This window comes from Microcaecilia unicolor, chromosome 5 (genome assembly GCF_901765095.1).
Source record: "Microcaecilia unicolor chromosome 5, aMicUni1.1, whole genome shotgun sequence".
Lineage (NCBI taxonomy): Eukaryota > Metazoa > Chordata > Amphibia > Gymnophiona > Siphonopidae > Microcaecilia > Microcaecilia unicolor.
Window position 1 is genome coordinate 214,912,081 of NC_044035.1, and position 26,150 is coordinate 214,938,230.

At 45.6% G+C, this 26,150-nt stretch overlaps 1 protein-coding gene across 1 annotated transcript in view; it reads right to left on the minus strand.

The window, feature by feature from the left end:
* Positions 1–26,150, minus strand: part of KCTD19 (potassium channel tetramerization domain containing 19) — a 580,310-nt gene that overhangs the window by 127,054 nt on the left and 427,106 nt on the right. Inside the window, exons 12-13 of the mRNA XM_030205019.1 lie at positions 7,425–7,475; positions 3,903–4,605 (exon numbers count right to left, since the gene is read on the minus strand). Coding sequence (XP_030060879.1) covers positions 3,903–4,605; positions 7,425–7,475 — 754 coding nt within the window. The remainder of the gene's footprint in view (positions 1–3,902; positions 4,606–7,424; positions 7,476–26,150) is intronic.

Here is a 26,150-nt window from a genome sequence, read left to right on the forward strand (position 1 = left end):
GATTAAAGAATCCACGGTAGGCCACAGATAGGCCTCACGTTCACTCACAGACAAAGGATAGAGGCGGGACATAGCCCTAGCCACTTTAAGGCTCGCTTCTGGGACATCCCATTGAGCCGAAATTAAGGTGTGCATGGCATCATGCACGTGGAAGGTTCTAGGCGGGCGCTTAGTCCCCAGCATAATGGCAGAGCCAACAGGGGCTGAGGGAGAGACGTCCTCCGGAGAGGATATCTTCAAAGTGTCCATGGCCTGTAACAACAGGTTGGGCAAATCCTCCGGGCGAAAAAGCCGCGCTGCAGAGGGGTCATCCGCTCCAGCCGAGCGGGGATCCGTCTCCTCCAAGGAATCCGCAAAGGACCGTTGGGAGACCTCAGACACGCTGCCCTCATCTACATCGGAGGAGACAAATTCCTCCAAGGCCTGGGAATCAACCCGAGGGCGTTTACCTCTGGGAACCTCAACCTCTTTACCAGAGGAGGGAGCGGGGGCAGCGTTGTGCATGAGGAAGGCCCGATGCAGCAGCAAAACAAACTCGGGGGAGAAACCCCCCAGACTGTGCACCTCCGCAGCCTGGGCAACAGCCCTAGGCGCGCTCTCAACCGGCGCTCGCAATAGCGGGGGAGAGACATGCTGCGCATCCAAAATGGCGTCCGGCGCGAAACTCCGCGAAGGAGCCGCGCGGGAAGAACGGCTCTTAACTTTAGCCGCTTCTGTGCCGTCGCCCAAATTAAGGGCGTTCATGGCATTAATGTCTCCAACCTCAAGGGCGGCCCAAGAAGAAGCCGTCCGAGCCGCGTGGCCGGCCAAGATGGCGGAGGCGAGGAGCGGGGGATGGGCGTTTATGGCGGGAAAAACCGCCACGCCGGAGGAAGGACCGGGACATGCATCGGTCGCGAAACTGTCACCCACCAAGGGCGAATCCGGCTTGAAGACCCCGGCATCCCCTCTAGAAGCGCTCGAGCGACCCGGGGAGCGACCCTTTGCGCCCTCGCCCTCCGACGCCATGAGCCACGAGGAGAAGAATCGGGGAACCCCCGCCCGCTATAAAAAGGTAAAATTACCTGCTGTCCGCTCCGAGTTGTAACGACCTGGTGTCTCAGTGAGTAGCTGCAATAGACGCTTAAATAAACGTCGAAATAAACGCCTTAAAGGCCGTTCAAAATTTTTTTTTTTTTTTTTTTTTAACGGAGCCAGCGGGAGGGGGGAGAAAAGGAGGGACCTGGCACCACCAGGTTTGCACTTGCTCAAAAGAGCCCTCAACCCCAGGCACTCAACAAAACCTAAAAATTAGGCTTGGAGGCCTAGCCAGAGCTGCTGCTGTGTGTGACCACCACCTGCTGAGATAGAGAACATACTGAGGAGTTTCCGGCAGCACATGACCACATATAGGGAGGCAAAAGTTTGCTCTCTATCTCCACCTGCTGGTAGATGGACACAACCCACCAGTCTATGGATTGATCAGCTTGATGATATGGAATTAAGCATTTACCCAAGTAAATGGCATCTGGAAATTGTCTTCTCTATGTATGAATATACAAAACAACATTTAGGGGTCCTTTTACTAAAGGGTTGGCACGCGGCAATAAGTTTGCTGCGCACCAATCTGGAACTACTGCAGGGCTACTGCAGCAGGCTGTGGTAATTCCACCCCCAGTGCGTGCCATTTCCAGTGCTATGGAAACTTATTTCCGTAGCCACATGCTGTCTGGTTACCATGGGGTTAGTGCAGGAGCCCTTACTTCCACCTCAATGGGTGGCATTAAGTGCTCTCCTCCAAAATGGCCATGTGGCAAGTGCAAACATACCACATAGCCATTTCTTTTTTGGCCATTTTACCCTCTGCGATAAAAGGGTCTTCAGCGCACGGCAAAAACAAGCACTGCCGCTAGTGCAGGGCCCCTTTTACCATAGCTTGGTAAAAGAGCCCCGTAATATTTAAAAGAATGATGTCCAGTTATGTGTTTTTACTGGTTTGCTCTGGGAGAGATGGTGTTGGAATCACCATTAATGTTGAATTTAATTATTAAAATCTTAGGCTGGAAACATAGGAGTTTAAACGCTAATTGAGGAGTGAGGCAAAAGGATAATGATTGACTTTGGGTCAGGGCTGCCGAGAGACTGAACCAGGCCCAGGGAAGGGCTGCTGCTGCACCCCCTCATAATCGTCCACTTCTGCCCCCCCTCCGATTGCTGTCGCCCCGATCGCTGCTGCTCCCGCCTCCCCCTCCCCGATCGCTGCCGCAACATTATTGAAATACCTTGGCTAGCAGGGATCCCGCGGCCCCGCCAGCAGAAGACGTCTTCCTCCAGTGCTGACTGCCTGCCCCTGCAACTGCTTTTCCTCTCGGGGCATGCTCAGTTTCAAAACCGAGCGTGCACACCTGAGAGGAAAAGCAGCCACTCAGCAATGGGCAGAAGAGCAGTGGTGGAGGAAGCTTCTTCAAGTCCTCTCCAGCCCCAAAGGGGAGCCTGATGCCGGAGTTTTCTCTCTCCTGCTCCTGCTGGGACACGATCACTCAGGTCCCTTCAGGAGCAGGAGAGAGAGACCCCAGCGCCAGGCCCCCCTTGGAGGTCCGGGCCCGGGGAATTTTGCCCCCCTGCCCCCTCTCTCGGTGGCCCTGCTTAGGGTGTCGAATAATCTTGCATCGGCTCTGAAGAGAAGGGTAGGAGAAAGGGGAGAGAAGATAAAGAAAGTGAAAAGAGGGGTTAGCTCAGCTCCCCCAGTACTCAAATCCCCCCTACAGATATTCAATAGCCTTCTAGAAACCATTAAACCCCTCCTTTCAGTACTCAGCAATTCCCCCCAACCAGCACTTAGGGTGCTGGGGACAAAGAGGGGGTACTAAGACAGACAGACCAATTTTAGACAGAATATAGAAACCTGAATTAAGACGTCCAGGTCAGAACATGTCAAATTCTGGTGGTGTTTTAGAAAAGAATCTGTTGATATAGATCATTTTCTAAAATACAAGCAGAAATGCACATGTATGCACTAGTTACATGCAGTGAAACTATTCTACAATTGTCAAAATATAAAACATCAAGAGAAGCAACTATGCAACATACACATCTGTCGGCTTTTATACATGCAAGTTATTTCAGAACCCAGATGTGTAAATGATGACACATAGTTGTGTATGTGTGTAATTTTGAAAATCTGCACATCTAAATGCTCCCAATTAAAATAGTGCATTACGCCAAATATATTCTGAAAAGGGGAAAAATGCTGATGATTAAGGGGATGACCTCCCATAATCCCTCCTGTAGTGCTACCAAAAACAAGCACTTTTACAAAGCCCAAAACGCCCAGGAGCAGCTGCAAATCCCAATCCTGATTACAGTGATCACAGACGTGCATTCCCCTATGAAATGGGGAATAAATGTATATTTTTTGGTCCTGTCCTAGTTCCACCCAAACCATGCTCCTTTGCCATATTTTTTTCCTCTTTATTTATACCAGGTACATGAGTGAACAGAACACAATGTTAATAATTATATAGTCAGCATTATTTTTCATGTATACCCGAAATCCCCCAATCCTACCCCTCCCTCCTCGACTGTCATCCCACACCCACCTCCCCCCCTTCTTTCCCTTGCTATATACACATATTGCAGATCTACATGTATAAATCTGTTTTCTAAAACTGGGTTTTCAACGTTTATTCAATATACAAATGTAAATACCAGTATTTACACATGTAAATCACAAATAGGTCTTCTAAAATAAAGACCAGAATGTGCTAGATTTTTGTTTCTGTTGTGGCCAGGTTGAGGAGATGTGACACAGCAGGAGCAAGGGGACTAAACAAGCACAAGCTCCTCTGTTGTCATCATATATTTTAGCCTGTATTGTGTAGTTCAATCTGACTCCAGTATTGAATTTCTATACGCATTCTTACCATTTAGCAGCAGATTACTGGTGAATGTACAGAAAAGATGTTTGTATATCTCTCTTCTCTCCTGATCATGCCAGTTTTTCAGTTCTGCTACTTCCTTTGTTGGATATTCTTCCTCTACAGAGAATGAGTTGGTATTAACAGCAGGACCTTGCTTAGTACCTGGATTATACCATTTAAAAAAATGTTCCTGGGTATTAGCTGACGCTTGAGCTCTGTGCTTATTTTCTTCTTGTGTTGCTTTTCCTGTTTTCCAGGATAAAATGTTGGCTTCACTCAGTTTCTCCTTCTCATTGAGTACTTTGTAGGGAAAGTTACCCTGAAAATCAGAGCTGGTTGTGGGCATTTGATGGATCATATGTGTCTGAGGGTTCAACATATCCCATTCCTTTACCAGGGACATTAATTTTTGCATTGGAGTAATTGTTTCTTTATATTCAGATTTTCTTATTTGCTCTAGTTTTGTGCCTCTCTTCTTTGGAGGGCTTAGTGAGTATTTATAACATTTAGAACTGATATCCACCCCTGTGGACTGAATCCATCCATCAGATTTTGGATTATTTCTTTTTGCTCCTTTAGTCATTGGAATTAATTTGGTGTGATTTTCATTGTGTCCTTTCTTTTCTTGCCTATGTGGAGTAATTTTGATTTTATTCCAACAATATACCTGGCATTCATTGAACTCTGTAGTAATACGTGATGGCTCCTGAGAAGGAAAAATAAAATTGTATTACAGAAGTGGTTTCCAGGACTTTCATTCTGGGAAGAACTTTTTTTTTAAATCACAACTGTGTATTTCTACAAAATTAGATTACATAGATTTAAGTAGAGGGATGTTCAAATGGCTAGACAGAAATTCAGAGAAAGAGAGAGAACAAAAGGAGGCAGTAGTGATTAGAAGAAATGGCAGAAGAGAGTAAGAAGAAGAAAGAGAACAGGGAGAAGGTAGTTCCACGTTCACTGCATATTGCTGAAAGACTGTGGATGTAGAACTATTTGGGGTTATCAACAGGCAGCATCAGGCAGACCTCTGTTGTAACTTGCTGCAGAAGTGTTATACTGTTGTTGTTATACTGTCATATTGCCAAAGACCTCATGTCAGCTTACAATAAAATTTGCGTGAAACAGAAACAAAAAGACACTACAAGACAGCGAAGATACTTACTTGTAGCAGGTATTCTCCGAGGACAGCAGGCTGATTGTTCTCACATATGAGTCGACGTCCGCGTTGACCCAGGAATCGGCATTTTGCAAGCAAAATAAAAACAAAATTTTGCCAGAGTCTTCTGGTGCGCATGCAGCGCGCACTGCGCATGCGCAGACTGATTTCCCGCCCATCACGTGAGCACGTCTCTTCAGTTAAATCAAAAAGCATAAAAAGAAATAAATAACTCCAAAGGGGAGGTGGGCAGGTTTGTGAGAACAATCAGCCTGCTGTCCTCGGAGAATACCTGCTACAGGTAAGTATCTTCACTTTCTCCGAGGACAAGCAGGCTGTTTGTTCTCACATGTGGGGTATCCCTAGCAACTAAAGCGTAAATTAAGCAGCAGCTAAAGCTATTAGTAATCTAATACAAATAATACAGGCTTTAGCTTCATTCATTAATTCACAAAAAGCTCTAGTACTACTTGAACACTTATAGGTTAGGAGAAAAAGCCCTCAGAAACCTTGGACACTTTGTCTCAGGTTTTGAACACTGTTACTGAGTTAGTCACAATGTATCCAGTGCTCAGATTCTATCATAGGGCAAAATATTCCTATCCATTACACTTTGCAAATTCCGTAAATACTTGGCTAAGACTTCCTCTATATCTCAAACAGACACTTAGCTTAGCTCAGGAATTCCAAGATTGCGAGTCCAGCATATGACTTAAGGTTTGACGGGGCCACCGTTTCACGCAATCACGGCTTCATCAGGAACCTGCTGGTAGGTATCCGAAATCTGGAAGACAACATACTGATGAAATTCACAAGAAAATGAAGTTGTCCTGGCTAAAGCAACAACCCTTGTTACACTTGCCTCTAGTCACAGAAAAAAAGTTCAAAATGGTGTCTGCGACGTCACACGTCCACAGTCCTCAAATATATATACTCCTCCTTGTACAACTTCTTAAAGGTGAAATAACACAGGAATGGATGCTTCAAAAGAAAACATGCCAGTCAATTGAGCTTTTAAGGCCCCACGGTTCAACCGAATTTAATTCAAAAATCCATTGCACTTCCTTTCTTTTTAACAACAACTTTCTATTGCCACCTCTGTTAGATGACTCCACCTTGTCGATCGCACAGCATTTCAAATCATCAAAAACATGTCCCATTACTATGCAATGCTCCACAAGTGGCTCTTTCATGACCTTATGTTTGATGTTGGATTTATGTTCTGACAACCTGGTTCTCAGAGCCCTCTTGGTCATCCCTATATAAACCTTTTGACACGGACACGTTATAGAATAAATAACGTATTCAGATAGGCAGTTGGTGAAATACTTGAGAATGAACGTCTTATCTGTGACTTTGTTAGAAAATCTTTGTTTGTAAAGTATAGCGACATATTGAACAGGTACCGCACCTGTAATGCCCTGTTACTGTCCTCGTTTTCTGTGCAGCTTTCATTTCCACTGGACTTAATATGTCTTTCAAGTTGTTGTCTCTAGAAAAGGCTATACGCAATGATTTGTTTTGAAAAATTGCATTTGTCTGTAATATTTCCCATCTGTTTCTGATGATGCGTGCGATAAAGGGGTTTGATTCTGTGAATTTCATGACCATTGTCAACATATTTTCCTCCTGTTCTCTTACTATTGGGTGATGAAGTAGAAGATCCCTATTATTATATTTTGCTCTTTTGTATGCATGGCACAAGATGTTTTGTGGATAGCCTCTCGCTCACTAAGATCTGCACTTAAGATCTTGGCTTGGGCTTTAAAGCTAGATGATTCCTTGCATATTCTTCTTAATCTTAACATCTGTGAAAAAGGAAGAATATTTTTCAATGAATGCGGGTGACAGCAAGTGTTGTGAAGGAAAGTATTCCTATCAGTTTCTTTTTTAAAGACTTTTGTTACAAATTGCTGGTTAGATAGCGTGACTTCAACATCTAAGTAATGGATGACAGTATAAGAGTGTTGTTCAGTGAACTGAATGCTAGGATGACAACTGTTGATCCAACTCATAAAGGCAGACAATTCTTTCAGTGAGCCCTTCCAGAGCATAAAAATGTCATCTATGAATCTCCACCAACAGATCATCAATTCCTTAAATGGTGAACAATAAATCCATTCAGCTTCAAAATTAGTCATGAAGAGGTTAGCGATAGAGAGGGCAAAAGTGGCCCCCATCGCTACTCCACTGGTCTGGAGAAAAAATTTACCGTCAAACATGAAGTAATTCTCCTTGAGCGCTATCCTTGCTATGGTCATTAGAAAATCTGTGGTTATCAAATGCGGCCTTTCACTTAGGTCTAATGTAGATTTAATCGTTGACATGGCTTCATCTTGTGGTATAGATGTATATAACGAACTTACATCAAGTGTGATCATCAGGATGTCACCCTCTACATTGATGTCTTCTAATTTCTGTAAGAAATGTGTACTGTTCATGATAAAAGATGCACTTTTAGAGACTTCAGGTTTCAAAAACATGTCCACAAAACTAGATAACGGTTCCAGCACTGACTCCTTTCCTGATAGAATCGGTCTTCCTGGTGGTTTAGTTAAAGTTTTATGGACTTTAGGTAAAAAAAATACATCATGGGTATTTTAGGGTTATAGCGCAAAAGGAATTGTTTATCCTTCATGGTGATGAATCCTTCGTTGACTGCTTTAGTTGTGATTCTTAATATCAAAGACTGTAGACACTTTGTGGGATTCAAAGGAATTCTCTTGTATGATGCTGTATCATTGAGTTGGCAATAAGCTTCTTCAAGGTAATCACTTTTATTCATTAAAACTATCGCTCCCCCTTTGTCAGCTTTTTTAATTATAATATCAGTATCACTCTGCAAGTTCTTTAAAGCCAATGATTCCTCTTTGGAGAGGTTATATCTCCTTTTTAAACTGCTTTCTTTTGCGAATTGTTCAATGTCTTTGTAGACCAGTTGTTTAAACATTGCCACTTCTGGGTCTACTGGTGTGGGTGGGATCCAAATGGATTTAGGTTTGATGATTGTTCTATCCGGAATACTTTCCACATTTAAAAAAAATGTTCTCAAATGCAATTTTCTAGCAAATTTTTCCAGATCCACTATAGATTAAAATTTATTAAATTGTAAAGATGGTAAAAAGGACAAACCCCTAGAAAGGACTGACTCTTCCCAAGGACTCGGAACTTTGTGTGACAAATTTATCACCACTGATTTTGTCTGTTGGATTGCCCCCCGCGATTTCTTTTGCTGCCTCTGCCTCTCCTTGTGGGTCTCCGTTCTAAAAAACTATCTTCTCTGCTAGAAGAACTGTCACTGCTGCTGGAGGAGGATGATGAATCCGTGAATTGGGCTTGCTTCCTTGATGCACTAGATTTAATAGGATCACTATCTTGTGTGAATACCCACGGGTAAACTTTATTATTTAAGTAATCCTTTTCATAAATGTGTAAATTTCTTTAATTTGGATTTCTTAACATTCTCCCTAAACTTCTCAATATTATCCTTGAGAAGCTGATGCTGTTTGTCACATGTGAGTCGACGTCTGCGTCGACCCAAGAACCGGCATTTTGCAAGCAAAATAAAAACAAACTTTTGCCAGAGTCTTCTGGCGCGCATGCAGCGCGCACTGCACATGCGCAGACTGATTTCCCGCCCATCACGTGAGCACGTCTCTTCAGTTAAATCAAAAAGCATAAAAAGAAATAAATAACAACTCTAAAGGGGAGGTGGGCAGGTTTGTGAGAACAATCAGCCTGCTGTACTCGGAGAATACCTGCTACAGGTATGTATCTTCACTTTCTCCGAGGACAAGCAGGCTGCTTGTTCTCACATGTGGGGTATCCCTAGCAACCGAGGTCACTCAAAACAATGAACATTGGTCAATTGGGCCTCGCAACGGCGAGGACATAACATAGATTGACCTGAAACCATAAACAACTAACTGAGAGTGCAGCCTGGAACAGAACAAAAATGGGTCTAGGGGGGTGGAGTTGGATTCTAAACCCCAAACAGATTCTGCAGCACTGTCGTGTCGGGTATCCTGCTGAAGGCAGTAGTGAGATGTGAATGTGTGGACTGATGACCACGTTGCAGCCTTGCAAATCTCTTCAATGGAAGCTGACTTCAAATGAGCAGCTGACGCCGCCATGGCTCTAACATTATGAGCCGTGACATGGCCCTCTAGAGCCAGCTCAGCTTGGGCATAAGTAAAGGAAATGCAATCTGCTAGCCAATTGGAGATGATGCTTTTTCCGACGGCGACTCCCCTCCTATTGGGATCAAAAGAAATAAACAACTGAGTGGACTGTCTGAAGAGCTTTGTGTGCTCCACGTAAAAGGCTAATGCTCTCCTGCAGTCCAAGGATGCAAACTGCTTTCGCCAGGGCAGGTATGAGGACGGGGAAAGAATGTTGGCAAGACAATAGACTGATTCAGATGGAACTCCGACACCACCTTTGGCAGAAACTTAGGGTGCATGTGGAGGACTACTCTGTTGTGATGAAACTTGATATAAGGTGCATGCACTACCAGGGCCTGAAGCTCACTGACTCTATGAGCTGACGTAACAGTCACCAAGAAAGAGACCTTTCAGGTTAAGTACTTCAGATGGCAGGAATTCAGTGGCTTAAAAGGAGCTTTCATTAGCTGGGTGAGAGTGACGTTGAGATCCCATCACACTGGTGGAGGTTTGACAGGGGGCTTTGACAAAAGCAAACCTCTCATGAAGCGAACAACTAAAGGCTGTCCAGTGATAGGCTTTCCCTCTACACAGCGATGATAGGCACTAATCGCACTAAGATGAACCCTTACTGAGTTGGTTTTGAGACCAGACTCTGATAAGTGTAGAAGGTATTCAAGCAGGGTCTGTGTAGGACAAGAAAAAGGATCTAGGGCCTTACTGTCACACCAGACGTCAAACCTCCTCCATTTGAAAGAGTAACAGCTCTTTGTGGAATCTTTTCTGGAAGCAAACAAGACATTGGCGACACCCTCTGAAAGACCCAAGGAGGCAAATTCTAAGCTCTCAACATCCAGGCCGTTAGAGCCAGAGATTGGAGGTTGGGGATGTAGAAGCGACCCCTCGTTCTGAGTGATGAGGGTTGGAATACACCCCAATCTCTACGGTTCCTCGGAGGACAACTCCAGAAGAAGAGGGAACCAAATCTGACGCGGCCAGAAGGGTGCAATCGGGATCATGGTTCTGCAGTCTTGCTTGAGTTTCAACAAAGTCTTCCCCACCAGAGGTATGGGAGGATACGCGTACAGAAAGTCTGTCCCCCAATGCAGGAGAAAGGCATCCAACGCTAATCTGTCGTGGGCCTGAAGCCTGGAACAGAACTGAGGGACCTTGTGATTGATCTGAGTGGCAAAAATATCCACCGAGGGGGTGCCCCACACTTGGAAGATCTTGCAGACTACACCCATGTTCAGTGACCACTTGTGAGGCTGCATAATCCTGCTCAACCTGTCGTCCAGACTGTTGTTTATACCTGCCAGATAAGTGGCTTGGAGAAACGTGCCGTGACGGCGTGCCCAAAGCCACATCTGGATGGCTTCCTGACACAGAGGGTGAGATCCGGTGCCCCCTGCTTATTGGTGTAGTACATGGCAACCTGATTGTCTGTCTGAATCAAAATGATTTGGTTGGACAGTCGATCTCTGAAAGCCTTTAGAGTGTTGCAGATCGCTCGTAATTCCAGGAGGTTGATCTGAAGACCTTTTTCCTGAAAGGACCAAGCTCCTTGAGTGTGAAGCCCATCTACATGAGCCCCCCACCCCAGGAGGGATGCATCCGTTGTCAGCGCTTTTTGTGGTAGAGGAATTTGGAATGGGCGTCCCAAGGTCAAATTGGATCAAATCGTCCACCACTGAAGGGAATTCTGAAGGAGGACAGATGGATCACATCCTCTAGATCCCCTGCAGATTGACACCACTGGGAAGCTAGGGTCCATTGAGCTGGTCTCAAGTGTAGTCGTGCCATGGGAGTTAAATGAACGGTGGAGGCCATATGCCCCAGGAGTCTCAACATCCGCCGAGCCGTGATCTGTTGAGACACTCGCACTATGGACACTAGGGACAGGAGGTTGTCTATCCTTTCCTCGGGAAAATAAGCACGAACTGTCTTTGTGTTGAACAGAGCTCCATTTGAACTGGGGTGAGATGGGACTTGGAATAATTTATCACGAACCCCAGTAGCTCTAGCACCTGAATAGTCATCCACATGGACTGTAGGGCACCTGCCTTCGAGGTGCTCTTCACCAGCCAATCGTCGAGATAAGGGAACACATGCACTTCTAGTCTGCGTAGCGATGCTGCAACTACCACCAGGCACTTTGTGAAGACTCTGGGCAGAGACACCAGGCCAAAGGGCAGTACACAGTACTGAAAGTGCTGTGTCCCTAGCCGAAACCGAAGATACCTCCTGTGAGCTGGAAGTATCAAGATGTGTGTGTAAGCATCCTTTAAGTCCAGAAAGCATAGCCAATCATTTTCTTGAATCATGGGAAACCATCCTGAACCTTTCTCGGACTAAAACTTTGTTCAGGGCCCTTGGGTCTAGGATGGGACACATCCCCCCTGTTTTCTTTTGCACAAGGAAGTACCTAGAATAGAATCCCAGCCCTGCTTCCCCTGGTGGAATCGGTTTGACCTCATTGGCCTATAGAAGGGTGGAGAGTTCCTCTGCAAGTACCTGCTTGTGTTGGGAACTGTAAGAATGAGCTCCTGGTGCGCAATTTGCAGGTTTGGATTCCAGATTGAGGGTGTATCCTAACCGGACTATTTGAAGAACTCACCGGTCAGAGGTTATGAGAGGCGACCTTTGGTGAAGAAACATCAACCTCCCCCCAACCGGCAAGTCGTCCGGTACGGACACTTTTACTGAGGCTAGGCTGAACTGGAGCCAGTCAAAAGCCCGTCCCTTGCTTTTGCTGGGGAGACACATGGGCCTTAGGCACACGCCGTTGACGGATATGAGCGCGCTGGGGTTGAGCCTGGGCAGGTTGTCGAGGAGCAGGAGTGTACCTACGCCTAGGAAGCACTCCTCTTCCCCCCCAAAAAAACCTCCTAGATGAGGAGGTAGTAGCAGAAGACGCCCAGCAGGAGAGAGAATCCATAGCATCATTATGCTTCTTGAATGGTCAACTACATCCTCTACTTTCTCACCAAAAAGGTTATCCCCCCGGCAAGGAACATCCGCCATCCGCAGCTGGAAGTCCCTAGTGCTCTTGGCTCTTTTGAGGGTGGAGTCCACCACCGTAGAATTGTGAGGTAGCTGAGACTTCATCAATCCAGGTTCACCGTGGATCCGATATTGGGATTCAGCTTTTTTCGGGATCACGGGATTAGACAGAGGGAACGACCAGTTTCGCATTAGGACTTCCTTCAGTACATTATGCAAAGGAGCCGTTGCAGCCTCTCTAGGCGGAGAAGGATAATCCAGGACCTCGAACATCTCAGCCCTGGGCTCATCCTAGTGGCGTAGCCATGGGTGGGCCTGGGTGGGCCAGGGCCCACCCTATTTGGACTCTGGCCCACCCAAAATTGTGCACTCTTGCTATGGCTTGCAGAGGTCCTCAAACCCCATCAGCTGAAGATTTCCTCCTTCTCAGGCAGCCAGTGCTCTTTCAAACGGTAGCTGGCAGCACTTGCCTCGAGCTGAAACCAACACCAGCCCCTCCACATTCTTAGTTTTCATGCATGCACAGTCTGCTGGCCGTGGCATCAGCTCAAGGAAAGTGCTGCTGGCTTGTTTGGAAGAGTGCTGACTGAGCAGGAGGAAATCTTCAGCTGGCGGGGCTTGTAGATCCCCTCCTGCTCAGGTATTTAATATTGTGGGCTTGCAGGTGGAGGGAGGGATGAAGAGCAGAGCAGAGGGGGGCTAGGGATGGGGGGGAGGGCATGAATTCCATGCCCACCCACCTTGGACTCAGGCCCACCAAAAATTGGCTGTCTGGCTATGCCCCTGGCTCATCCTCAACCTCCATAGGGAAAGGAATAGCCGCAGCCATTTCCCTGACAAAGGAGGTAAAGGATAGGAAACTTTCTCCACCGGAGAGTCTTTCTGGTGGAGGGGAAGGTTCAGAGGGAATCCCATAGGACTCGCCAGAAGAAAAGTACCTGGGATCTTCCTCTTCCTCCCAGGAACGCTCATCTTCAGTATCGGACAAGACTTCCCTCAGAGCAGTCCGAAACTGAGCCTGCCTCGACGCAGAGGAACGACGTCCTCTGGCGTTGCCGAGAAGTCGACGTCCGCCTGGACTGCGGTGAAGCTTCCTCCATCGACGTCGAAGGGGAGTCGACCTGGGTGGCAGCTGACACCGATGCTGCAGGCGGCACCAAGGCCCGGAACCTCACCACAGGTGAAGGACCAGATGCCGCAGAAGCAGACAGTATGGAAGGCACAAGCACCCCCGACACCAAAGCAGACGCAGCAATCCTTCCAGAAGCTCTGGAAGCAGGGATCTGATGCGCTCATCGAGAGCCACCATTGGACAAGGCTACAGGGTCAGTAAAGAAGCCGGTGTCAGAATCTGTCGAGGCTCGGGAGCAGTTACCAGGCTGCCAGAAGACCGACGCATCAGCACCTCCTGTATAGAGGGGGAGTGATCCTCTCGGCGCCGACACTTCTCGGGTGCCAACTCTCTTGATGCCCCGGAGCTCCCGGCACCGTGTGTTGAAGGAGAACGGTGACAGTGTTTCTTCGCCTTCGCTTGACGCCCGTCATCGAGACTCCTCGGTACTGATGAGGAAGACGTGGAATTCTCACATCTCCTTGGGGCCAGGTCCGACAAAGGCCTGTCCTGGGGGGCCTGCATAACAGGAGGCCTCGAGGCAAGTGGAGACCCACTTGATGATGCCTCACTGCTCCCAGCGCGAGTTGGTCTTTCAGGAGCCATTATCTCCGTTCCTGGCGTCGATGCTTCCCTTGATGTCGACGTCATCGACCTCGGTACCGATGTCGTTGTCGAAGAACCGGACCGAGCCCCAAAAAGCTTCTCTTGTTGGGCTTCTCGAGATGCTTGGGTCCGTTTCTTCATACGAAGACACAGACTACAAGCGGCTGGGCTATAGTCGGGCCCAAGGCACTGGATACACCTGGTGTGGGTATCGGTATCTGAGGTGGTCCAGTTGCACCGAGTACAATGTTTGAAGCCGCTGGGTGTCCTCGATGACATGGAAGGAAAAACGGCTTCAGCGAAATTAAAGGACGTGATTGTGCCTGATAAAAGGAAAAAAAAGAAGTAAATAACCCGAACGCTTGGCCAAAAAACGGCCGCATCGAAAAAGAAAGAAAACTTTAAAAAGGGGCTAAACTAAACAGAACTATGGGACCCTATTTTTTTTTTTTTTTTTTAAACACGATGATAATAAAATAAAGAAAAATACAACTAGAAGACTCTTCCTGGGCCTGAGAGGAACGCAGAAAAAACTACCGCACCTCAACGCAGAGAGAGAAAAACTGACGAGACGTGCTCGCGCGACGGGTGGGAAATCAGTCCGTGCATGCACGCTGCACGCGCACCAGAAGACTCTGGCAAACCTTTGTTTTTATTTTGCTTGCAAAATGCCGATTCCTGGCCCTGCTTGTCCTTGGAGAAACACAGATACATGAAGAGTTCAAAAGCATTGTAGCACAACAATAAATAACCAGAATACACTGGTGAAAGGGCGGGAGACAGAAGGCTAAAGGTAAAAATGCTTGGTAAACATCAGAACACAGAGCACAGGAAGGAAATGAAGGGACGGCCTAAAGAAAAAGCCAGGTCTTTAAAGAGGGGAATAATCGAACGGCGCCGGCAAAATAGATCGCCGGCAATCTATTTTGGCGGTGGCGCAACAGCTGGCCGGGACCGTATTATCAAAAAGATGGCCGGCCATCTTTTTTTTTCGATAATACGGTTTAGACCGGCCAAATGCCTTGGATGTCGCTGGGTTTGAGATGGCCGGTTTTGTTTTTCAGCGATAATGGAAAAAAATGTTGGCCATCTCCAACCCGGCGACATCCAAGGCATTTGGTCGTGGGAGAAGCCAGCATTTGTAGTGCACTTACATGCCAGGACACCAACTGGGCACCCTAGGGGTCAGTGTGGTGGACTTCAGAAACAGCTCCCACATGCATAGCTCCCTTACAGCCCCCCCCCCCCCCAGCTGATGATAAGAGCCTGGATGATGTAAGGACCAATGATGTTGTTTATATATAAGTGTAAAGATTGTTTACTTCTTTTCCTGGACTAAGAACTCTTAGCATTGCTTAGATGTAGAGACCAATGATGTAATGATTGTGTGTATATAGCTAACCATTGTATATATCCTAATCATTGTAGAATTTAGCTCCTCTAATAAAGCTCTCATTTACTTGATACGAATCCAAAAGAATCCACAGTAATTATTGGGTAGCCTGTGTCAGTAAGGCAGGCTATAAATCCATAGCAGTTCATCTTGGCGACGAGGGATGGGATTCATACTTAGAATGACACCTTTTTAGGAGGAATGCAGGGGAGAGTTGAGGTACTATATGTTATTATAGCCACTGAGTGGGAGGAATAGGATTGCGGTTTAAAGGAATTGTTGCCTTTTGCTGAAGTTTGCTGCAGGCAAAATGTTAAAACGGAAAAAGGAGAGGGAATTACTATGTAAAAATGAGTTTATCTTGTTGGGTAGACTGGATGGACCGTTCGGGTCTTTATCTGCCGTCATTTACTATGTCACTATGTAACAGTATTGCTTATCTGAAAACCCGTTAGAGACGGGATAAACAGCATGGGAAAGGTACAGAATTGGAATGTTTAAGTGTGTGATTTACAGTTAAAATGATAACTGAGCGTACCGTTGTAAAGTGTGACACAGTTGGAATGATGTGTGATTTACGTAGTTAAAATGATAACTCAGCATGTCATGCCATTGTAAGTATGACGCAGTATGATTTAAAAATATGTTTAGATTCATTTGGAGTTATTAATTGCACATTTAGAGGAAAAGGGATAGGAGATAAATCTTATAAGATCCAAGGACCATCTCAGGCAGGGAGACTTTTAAACTGTCAGACATAGGAATGTGTTAATTGCAAGCAGTGCCTATCAGGGATGACCTTGAGTAAAGGAAAAAGAGCAACAGGGTTTTTTAAAATAAACAGGCTTTTGAGCAGACACAGATTGTTTTGGATCTGTGGGCAGTGCAATTAGAAGTAGAATTAAGTGTCTCTGGGAATGAAAATTATGCTAATTAGAGCCTTTGGCAAAAATAAAGGAATCGGGTAACACTGGGGTTTTAGAGCCGTAGGTTTTTTAGAACTAGAAAAGGAAAAATACTTGTTTTGAGAGAAAACTATTAACTATAGGACATGTAGCTGTCCTGAGAACTGAAATACCAATAATGCAATGGCCCTCAAAAACTTATTGGAATTAAATGGAAGTGGTATATTCAGGAAAGAACAAAATCAGGGATTGGGGGAATTCCCTTACTGCATGAAAAAGTGTCAGCCCTTCCAGAAACAGGCTAGAACCAAACAGAATTTAGGGCAATGCCATACATATGTGTATATTTATTTATTTATGTTATTGCATTTGTATCCCACATTTTCCCACCTATTTGCGGGCTCAGTGTGGCTTACAATACATTGTAATGATGGAAGTACAATTTGTTACAACACAATTATGGTTACATTGTGAGGAGTTAAGTTAAAACAAGGTCCAGGTATTGTTAAGGGGAATAAAACAATGGAGAAGAACGACTGAACAATAGAAGAACAACGGATACTGATAGGGCAACAGAACATTAGCAAGAGAACGTTCGAGCTTAATATTTTTTTTACCTGTAAAATTAAGGTTTAAATGTGTTAAAGTTACGGGGGATAATAGTACAGAAGAGAATGTATTGATGCATTGTTAACAGTGTGTGTGGATTTCATGTGTTTTGATCTTTTCGATAGACTTTTTCAAAGAGATGAGTCTTTAATAGTTTGCAGAAGTCGGTTGGTTCATAGTTCGTTTTCAGGTTTCGTGGTAGTTTATTCCAGAATTGCGTGCTCATATAAGAAAAGGTTGATGCGTGCAGCATTTTGTATTTTATGCCTTTGCAATTAGGGAAGTGGAGGTTGAGGAAAGTTCGGGATGATCTTTTAGCGTTTCTGGGTGGTAGGTCTATTAAGTCAGACATATATGTGTGTGTGTGTGTATATATATATATATATATATATATATATATATATATATATATATATATATATATATATATAATCAATTCATGGTCCGTGGCACATGAATTAGCCACATGGTACAAAAATAACTGGAAAATTAATATCAAAGATTTGTGGGGCAGAGAATTGTGGCAAGATATTTGGAATTGTATAAAATACTAATCTTGTTATTTATGTAGATGCTCATACTTTCGAACGTCTCTACAGCGCAGTTGCAGATGAATAAACGTAAAATCACACCCCTCGAGGTGGAAAACTGTGGAAGAGCCAGATAATTGCTCAGGTTTGGTGAAATGGGTGCACCAAAAATGTGAACATCTGGGAAGAAAGGCCACTTACAGGTGGGCAACAGATCGTGGTATTAGTTTAATTACGGATGTTATTCAAACTGTTATTGTTGAATGTCTGGGCTGTTAATACCAGACGAGGTGATCTGTTCCCCACATGTCTAAGGAGTAATTTAAAAAGTGGAAAATTACCTGAACAAATTTGGTAGATGGATTAGATAGGACCTTTACCTAGTTTGCAAGGATGTAAATATGTGTGCACAGCAGTAGATAATTATTTTAGATATGTAATTGTACGTCCTTGCAGGCAACACTTTTAAAACTTTAGAATTGATAATGGTTCCCATTTTTATTTATTTATTTGAAAACATTTACAAGCCATAAATCTTGTACATAGAAACTCAGAAAGGAAAAATAGATTAAGGGAAAAAAAAAAGAAAACAAAATTTTCCCTCATTGTATTTTAAACAAATGTGTCAATTCTTTCTTAGACCACCAATTTTAACAGCATGGGGGAATGACATATCATGAGGAGTTTACATTTCCATAATTAATAACAACAAATAGGCTTTATCTGATCCTTGGTTTTTTCTAAATGTTAACTATATCATTAACAGATCTTCTCATAAACTTGGTCCTATTTGGTTAGCTTTTTTAAATCAATAAAAGATTTCAGTTGCTCTGGCTCAAAAAATAAGTATTTATTTGTTATCTAAATAACGTATTAAACACTTGCATGGATATGCAAGTAGAAATTTCACTCCCAAAGATCTAGTCTCTTCTCTTAGAGCCAAAAAAGCTCGCCTTCGGTCTTGTGTGGATTTTACAACATCAGGGTAAATCCATATCCTATCACCATAAAATGGTTTTAGTACATTTTTAAAGTATAGTTTACTTAAGTATAGTTTTAAAATAGAGTTCAAGTCTTGTTCAAATATAAAAGAAACCAATAATGCGCGTCTGTCAGTTACCTCCAGGGGCGTATGTGGACTCTGGCAGTAGGGGAGGCCAGTGCCAGAGGGAGGGGGCACATTTTAGCCCCCCCCCCCCCCGCCATTGCCAGAGCCCCCCCTGCCACCAACGACTCTCTCCACCTCCTTTCCCGCCGCCAACCCTCCCCCGCTGACGTTGTTTACCTTTGCTGGCGGGGGACCCCAACCCCTGCCAGCCAAGGTCCGCTTCCGCCTGCTTTTAAAAATAATTCTTCAGCTGGCGGGGGACCCCAACCCCCGCCAGCCGCCGAGGTCTTCAAAGTTCTTGTTCGTCATCCTCCTCCGTCCGTGGCCATGCTGTACGCTGTTGATTCGGAGTCTGACGTTGCACCACGTTGTACGGCGGGAGGGGGGCCAGGGCGAAATCTGCGGGGGCCCAGGCCCCTGTGGCCCAACGCAGATACGCTCCTGCTCTATACTTGATTGCTCCAAAAATGCTGTAAGATCATGAAGTCCCAATTCCTGTGCTTGATTGGTTGTTTGAGCCTGAAGTTCCTTTTTCTTTTGCTCTCCCATCTTTTGAGATATAGGTAAATAATATATTTTGTTTATCGGAGGAATAAGACTGGGAGAAAATTGTAATATATCCATAAGGTATTTTTTAAATAACTCCGTTGCACTTATTTCAGGTACGTAAGTTCAGGCGACGGTTATAATTTTCAAATTGTTCTATCTTTCGATGAATCAACATTTTGTCTTTAATAAAGGAATCTGTAGTAGATTTTAGCACAGCTATTTCCTCTTGCACCTGGACGTTTTGTACCGTTGAATCTTGTTTTAAAGCTTCCAAGGCCTCCGTCAAAGAGTTCAGTTTGGTCGCGATATTCAAATTTTCCAGAACCACTTGTGCAACCGTGTTAGTTAGCGTCTGAATTGCTTTCCAGATAGTCTCTAGAGTGGCCACCATGGGAACAGTTTGTTCAGAGAAAGTTTTCTCAGCCACTATCTTAGGTTGGTCGCCGCCGTCTTCAGTACCTGATTCGCCGCCTTCCAACGCTTCTAGGTCTGTCGGCCTTCCCCTGGTAGCGGCTGGAAATGGTGGTATGTTAACCTCCGGGGAGGAAAAAGTTGTTTCTATTCCTATTGGGGTCAGCGCTCCTTCGCCGGCTCCCAAAGCGGAATTCCTCACTCCGGTTTCCCGGAGTGAACCTTTTGATTGTAGGCTGATGTGGGGTAGAAGTTAGAGCCGCCGACGGTAGGCTCTTCACTACTCCCTTCCTTTTCGTGTGAGGCATTGTTTATTTGATAGCATTTTACTTTTTTAAAGCTGAATAATGAAAAGGCTCAGACCCGATTGTGTAGGCATCCAGCAGCTCAGACTGCCATCTTGACACGCCCCCCCCCCCCCAAAGGTTCCCATTTTTGAAGGCTAATTGGTACAACAATACGCTTCAGACCATAATATACATTGGAGCAGGTTTAATTGAACGAATGAATGGTCTGTTGAAACCAGTGGTGTGCTGGTAAATGTTTAACAGGCTCTCTCCCCAGTCCACCTCTGTGCCCCCCCCCCCAAATTGCAAAGCTGGCTATAGCCAGGGAGAGAGCCTGGGGGGGGGGGGGGGGGCAATGCATTACTCTCTCCAGGAAAAAAAATTAAATAATCCCAGGTTCCAATCTAATTCATGTTTAATGTGGGATAAAATGCCATAAATAAGTAAATAAATATAAACTTTTAATGTTGAGCACCTGATTCTCAAAGTGGACATATTCCAAATACTATAATGAAAATAAAATGATTTTTTCTACCTTTATTGTCTGGTGACTTTGTTTTTCTGATCATGCTGGCCCAGTATCTGATTCTGCTGCTATCTGTCCTCTTAACTCTGTTTCCAGGGCTTCCTTTCCATTTATTTCTTTACGTTCCGCCTTTCTTCTTCATTTCTTGCCCTACATCCGTAAGTAAAAGCTGGGTCCTACTCCGCAGACTTGACTGTCTAGTGGATCCAGCTTCTGCCTATTTTCTTCATCCATGTGCAGCTTCTCTCCTCTCTTCCTTTTCCCTCATCTCATGTCCTTCCTCACTCTTCCCTCCCCTCCATCCATGTCCAGCATTTCTTCTCTCTCCCTTCCCTTCCCTCCTCTCCCCTGCCCTCCCCTTCATCCACCCATGTCCAGCAACTCGCCTCTCTCCCCTGCCCTGCCCTCCCCTCCATCCACCCATGTCCAGCAACTCTCCTCTCCCCCCTGCCCTCTCCTCCATCCACCCACCCATACTCAGCAATTCTCTTCTCTCCCCTGCTCCTTCTATCCATCCAGACCCAGCGATTCTCCTCTCTCCCCTGATTACCTCCGTTGAAGCGGCCACATCATCGAAAGCCCTGCCCGTCTCTAGCCTTCCTTTCGTGAGTTCGTTCCCTCAGAGTCCCACCCTCGTGGAAAGAGGAAATGATGTCAGAAGGCGGGACTCTGAGGGAACGAACTCACGAAGGGAAGGCTAGAGACGGGCAGGGCTTTCAATGATGCGGTCGCTTCGACGGAGGTAATAAAAATGATTTCCCCCCCCCCCCCAGGGCAGCGCAGGCAAACGAGGACAGTGGTGGGAGGTGAGGTAAACGGGGTAAACATGGCTTGTGGCACCCTCCTGCCATGCTTACCTCATTTACCGGAGCTGGCTCGACGTGCTGAACAACCGTCTCGAAAGATCTTTAAAAAATTAACAGCCGGCTCTTGCGAGTCGGTGCGAGCCAACTCCAGTACACCACTGGTTGAAACATCAAATACATAAAATAGGGGGATCATTAATGAATTGGAAAGTAAATTTGGTAGAGGTCTTAAGGATACGTAATAATCGACCTATTGGGGAAGCAGAAACACCCCTAATGTGAATGGTTACCCCTAATCTACAAGTCTTGACTAGCAAACATGACCAATTAGGATATTGGGGAATTACAGCAGGAGCTATGATGCCCTACAGGGCCACTCCAGGAGTGGCAGGGCTGAATTTATATGCTCTACAAATGGTTAAATTGTTCATATAATAAATACAGGTCTTGGAAGGGGTGATTGATACAGACTATCAAGGAGAAGTAAGGGTTATACTTAATAACCAAGGTCCACTTGATGTGTTAATTCAGGCTAATGATAGAATTGCTTAATTATTAATTTTACCCGTGTTACAATCCAGAATTGTGAAGGTGGATCCACCCACCACCTTTACCACACGAGGGGATAAAGACTTTGGATCCACTAATCTGTCTGTAGGTGTAAAGGTGTGGGTTACCCAAGAAAATGGGCCCCCACAGCCTGCTGAAATTATTGCCCAAAGGGCGGACAATACCATCCTGATCCTCTGATCTGGGCGGGAAAAATGGACTTATGTCTCAGCGAATAAATGTTATCTTAGAGAGTAATTAATCTGTTAAAATGTTTCATTTATAGATCCTTGTAAGAATCAGTATAATCCTCCTCCTTATGGTGTCTTTGGGTATTGTCATTACCCCCGGTGGACGACTACATCTTACCACCGAAAGACAAGGTAAGCTGATTTGGCAGTGGAAGAATCAGTGAAATCTGACAACAAGATAATTACACATGTTCAGCTAACTAGATGTGTCCTGTGGCAACTGTCAACAACACTCAAATATGGAAAGAAATCATGTCCCATGAATGAGTTTAATATGACTTGCACAAGTCAGAGACAGCCAATACAGCATTGTTGACCCAAAAATGCAGACATTGTTGACATTTACACCATTAGCAAATGTTTATATTCTTCTTGTGTGAACACTACACATATGAAGACCTGTGTAAAAACTGTAGTACTCTTAATTGCCTTAATTGTAGAGTAAAATGAGTTTGGTATGATACATTGTTAGGAGCTTTTGGTGCAAGTGTATAGATAATAAATGCTATTGATGCTGAAACTTTAGACAAAACAAGATGTACTAGAACTGACATCAATCAGCTTATTATTTTACAATTATGATAAAGTTTTTTTTATTATACTCAGATAGTTTACAAGAAGAAATTAATATAGCATAATTTACTACTTGCATGTTGTAACATTTATTTGCCCTTATGCAAAGGAATAAGGCTCAAGATGACTAATGCTGAATACTTGTGGAGATGAATTTCACCGGTGGGTTCCTTCCACAACCTGATTAATAATTTCAAATACTGCCTTGTGCACTGACCTCTTTTGTTGTGGGCACTGAGCACTCCTCTTCCCTCCAAAAAAACCTCCTAGATGAGGAGGTGGTAGAAGACGCCCGGCAGGAGAGAGAATCCATAGCATCATTGTGCTTTTTGATCTGATCGACCACATCCTCTACTTTTTCACCAAAAAGGTTATCCTCCCAGCAAGGAACATCCGCCATCCGCTGCTGGATCTTATGATCCAGGTCAGAGACACGCAGCCATGAGAGTCTGCGCATCACTACACCTTGAGCAGCTATTCTGGATGTTACATCAAAAGTGTCGTAAGTACCCCTGGCGAAGAATTTTCGACACGCCTTCTGCTGCCTGACCACGTGGTGAAAAGGTTCGGCCAGCTCCGGAGGAAGTGCTTCAACCAAACTGGACAGTTGCCTCACCGAGTTCCGCAAGTGGATGCTCGTGTAGAGCTGGTATGTCTGAATCTTGGCTGCGAGCATAGTGGCCTGATACGTCTTCCTCCGAAAAGAATCCAAGGTCCTAGACTCTCTGCCCGGGGGCGCCGAGGCATAGTCCCTATTTATTATTATTATTATTTATTGCATTTGTATCCCACATTTTCCCACCTATTTGCAGGCTCAATGTGGCTTACATAGTATTGTTAACATAGTTATTCCAGTATATCAGGTACAGTTAGTATTGTGTAGAGATCTTGGCTCTCTTGAGAGCAGAATCCACCACCATAGAATCATAAGGTAGCTAAGACTTCACCATCACCAGCTCTCCGTGGACTCTATACTGGGACTAAGCTTTTTTGGAGACCACTGGATTAGAGAGAGGGAACAACCGTTTCGCATAAGAACTTCCCTGAGTGTGTTATGCAAGGGAGCCGTTGCAACCTCTGTAGGTGGAGAAGGATAATCCAAGACCTCGAGCATCTCAGCCCTGGGCTCATCCACAACCTCCATAGGGAAGGGAATATCCTTAGACATGTCCAGAACAAAGGAGGAAAAAGAGACTCTCAGGCGGAGACATCTTTCTTTCAATGGGCGGAGTAGGATCAGAGGGGACCCCATAGGACTCTTCTTCAGAAACGTATCTGGGATCTTCCTCTTCCTCCCACGAACGCTCATCCTTGGTATCGGACAAAAGCTCTCTAAGAGCAGTCCGAACCCGAGCCTGTCTCGACGTCGAGGAACGATGCCCTCGAGGGGGATGTTGAGAAGTCGACCCTTGCCTGGACTGCGGCGAAGCTTCCTCCGCCGACGTCGAAGGGAGGTCGACCTGGGTGGCAGCCGATGCCGCAAGCGGCACCGAGATTGGGGACCTCACCACAGGCAAAGGATCAGATGCCACTTCAACAGACGGTGCAGAAGGCGCAAGCACCCCTAGCACCGTAGTAGACTGACGCAGCAATCCCTCCAGGAGTTCTGGAAGAAGGGCCCTGATGAGCTCGTCAAGAGCCTCCATCGGAAAAGGCTGTGGGGCTGGTGCAGGAGCCGGTGGCAGAATCTGTGGGGGCTCAAGAGCCGGTACCAGGCTGCCAGAAGACCGACGCATCGGCACCTCCTGTATAGAGGGTAGCGGTCCTCCCGGCGCCGATGCTTCTTGGGTGCCGAATCCCTCGGCTCCCTGGAGCTCTCGGTACCGCGGATGGAAGGAGATCAATGACGGTGCTTCTTAGCTTTCGCTTGATGCCCGTCATCGAGACTCCTCGGTACCAAATAGGACGTGGAATCCTCACGCTTCCTCGGGGCTGGGTCTGACGAAGGTCGGTCCCGGGGGGCCTGCATAGCAGTAGGCCTCGAGACAAGTGGAGACCCACTCGATGCCTCGCTGCTCCCAGTGCAATGTGGTCATTCGGCAGCCATTACCTGCGCTCTTGAAGTCGATGCTTCCGTCGATGCCGCTGACCTCGGTACCGATGCCGATGTTGAAGGACCGGACCGATCAGCAAAACGTTTTTCTCATTGAGCCTGCCGAGACACTTGGGCCCGTTTTTTCATTAAAGGACACAGCTTAAAAGCAGCTGCTAGATGATCGGGCCCAAGGCACTGGAGACACCACGGATGGGGGTCAGTACCCGAGATGGTCCGATTGCACTGAGTACAACGTTTGAAGCCGCTGGGAGTCCTCGATGACATGGACGGAAAAACGGCGTTTGCAAAATCAAAGGCTGCGATTATGCCAATTAAAAAGGCACAAAAAGGGAAGAACAAACCCAACCGCGTGGCCAAAAGACAGCTGCGGCAAAAAGAAAAGAAACTTAAAACCAGTGACTAAAACTAAGAAAATAAAGGAACTACTCTACTTTTTTTTTGTACAAAGACGTAATAGAAAAGAAAAGGGAAGTAATCGCGCACAGCCTCTACCTGGGCCAAGAGGAACACAGCGAAAAACAAAACCGTGCCACCTCAGACGCGGTATGTGCAGCCCGAGTCAATCCTTGTGTGAGTGAGACTAACAAGTTAGTTACTTCTTCCATTAAAGGCTTTGTTGAAGAGCCAAGCTTTCACCTGCTTCCTGAAGTAGAGGTAGTCTTGTGTTAAGCGGAGCCTTTCAGGCAGAACATTCGAGTGTGGGGGCTACTCCGGAGAAGGCTCGCTTGCGGGTATCACATCGTGTAATGTCTTTTGGAGAGGGTGTAGTTAGTGAAAGTCCTTGGGAGGACCTTAGTGTCCTTGGCGGTGTGTGGAAGATCATCCTATTCTTTAGATACTCAGGGCCATTTCCTTTTAGGGCTGTGAAGATCAGACATAGAGTTTTAAATTTAGCCCTGTATTGTACTGGTAGCCAGTGAAGTTTTTGCAAAAATGGTGTGATGTGGTCACATCGCTTGCAACCGTCTATGAGTCTTGCTGCTGCATTCTGAATCAACTGGAGCTGGTGCAGGCCCTTTGTAGTCAGACCATTGTATAGTGCATTGCAGTAATCCAGTCTTGATGTTACCATGGCATGGACAACTGGGATAAGATTCACCTTCTCGATGTAAGGAGTGAGGCAGTGTAGCTGTCGCAAATAGTAGAAGCAGCTCTTGAAGGTTGCTTGGATTTGGGGAATCAGAGTAAGTGTTGAATCTAACTGTATTCCAAGGTTCCTGACTTGTGATTTGAGGGGGAGTTCATACTTCCCAAAAGGGTATGTATCCACTTGTGTTAGGGACCCAGTAAAGCTCAGTTTTACTTGGGTTCAGGCAAAGTTTTGAGTGTGCGCACAATTATTTTTTAGTGCACCTACAAAAAATGCCTTTTTTTTGCCAAAAATGGACGTGCAGCAAAATGAAAATTTGCCACGCATCCATTTTGGGTCTGAAACCTTACCACAAGCCATTGACCTAGTGGTAAGGTCTCACGCAGTGACTGGGCGGTAATGGTCTACGCGCATCAAATGCCACGCACCAGAAAATAAAAAATACGTTTCAGACGCGCGTAGCAGACGCGCACCAAAATTAAAATTACCGCAAGGGCCATGTGGTAACCAGGTGGTAACTCAAAAGTGTAGGTGCCTATGTGGCTTAGTAAAAGGGCCTTATAATT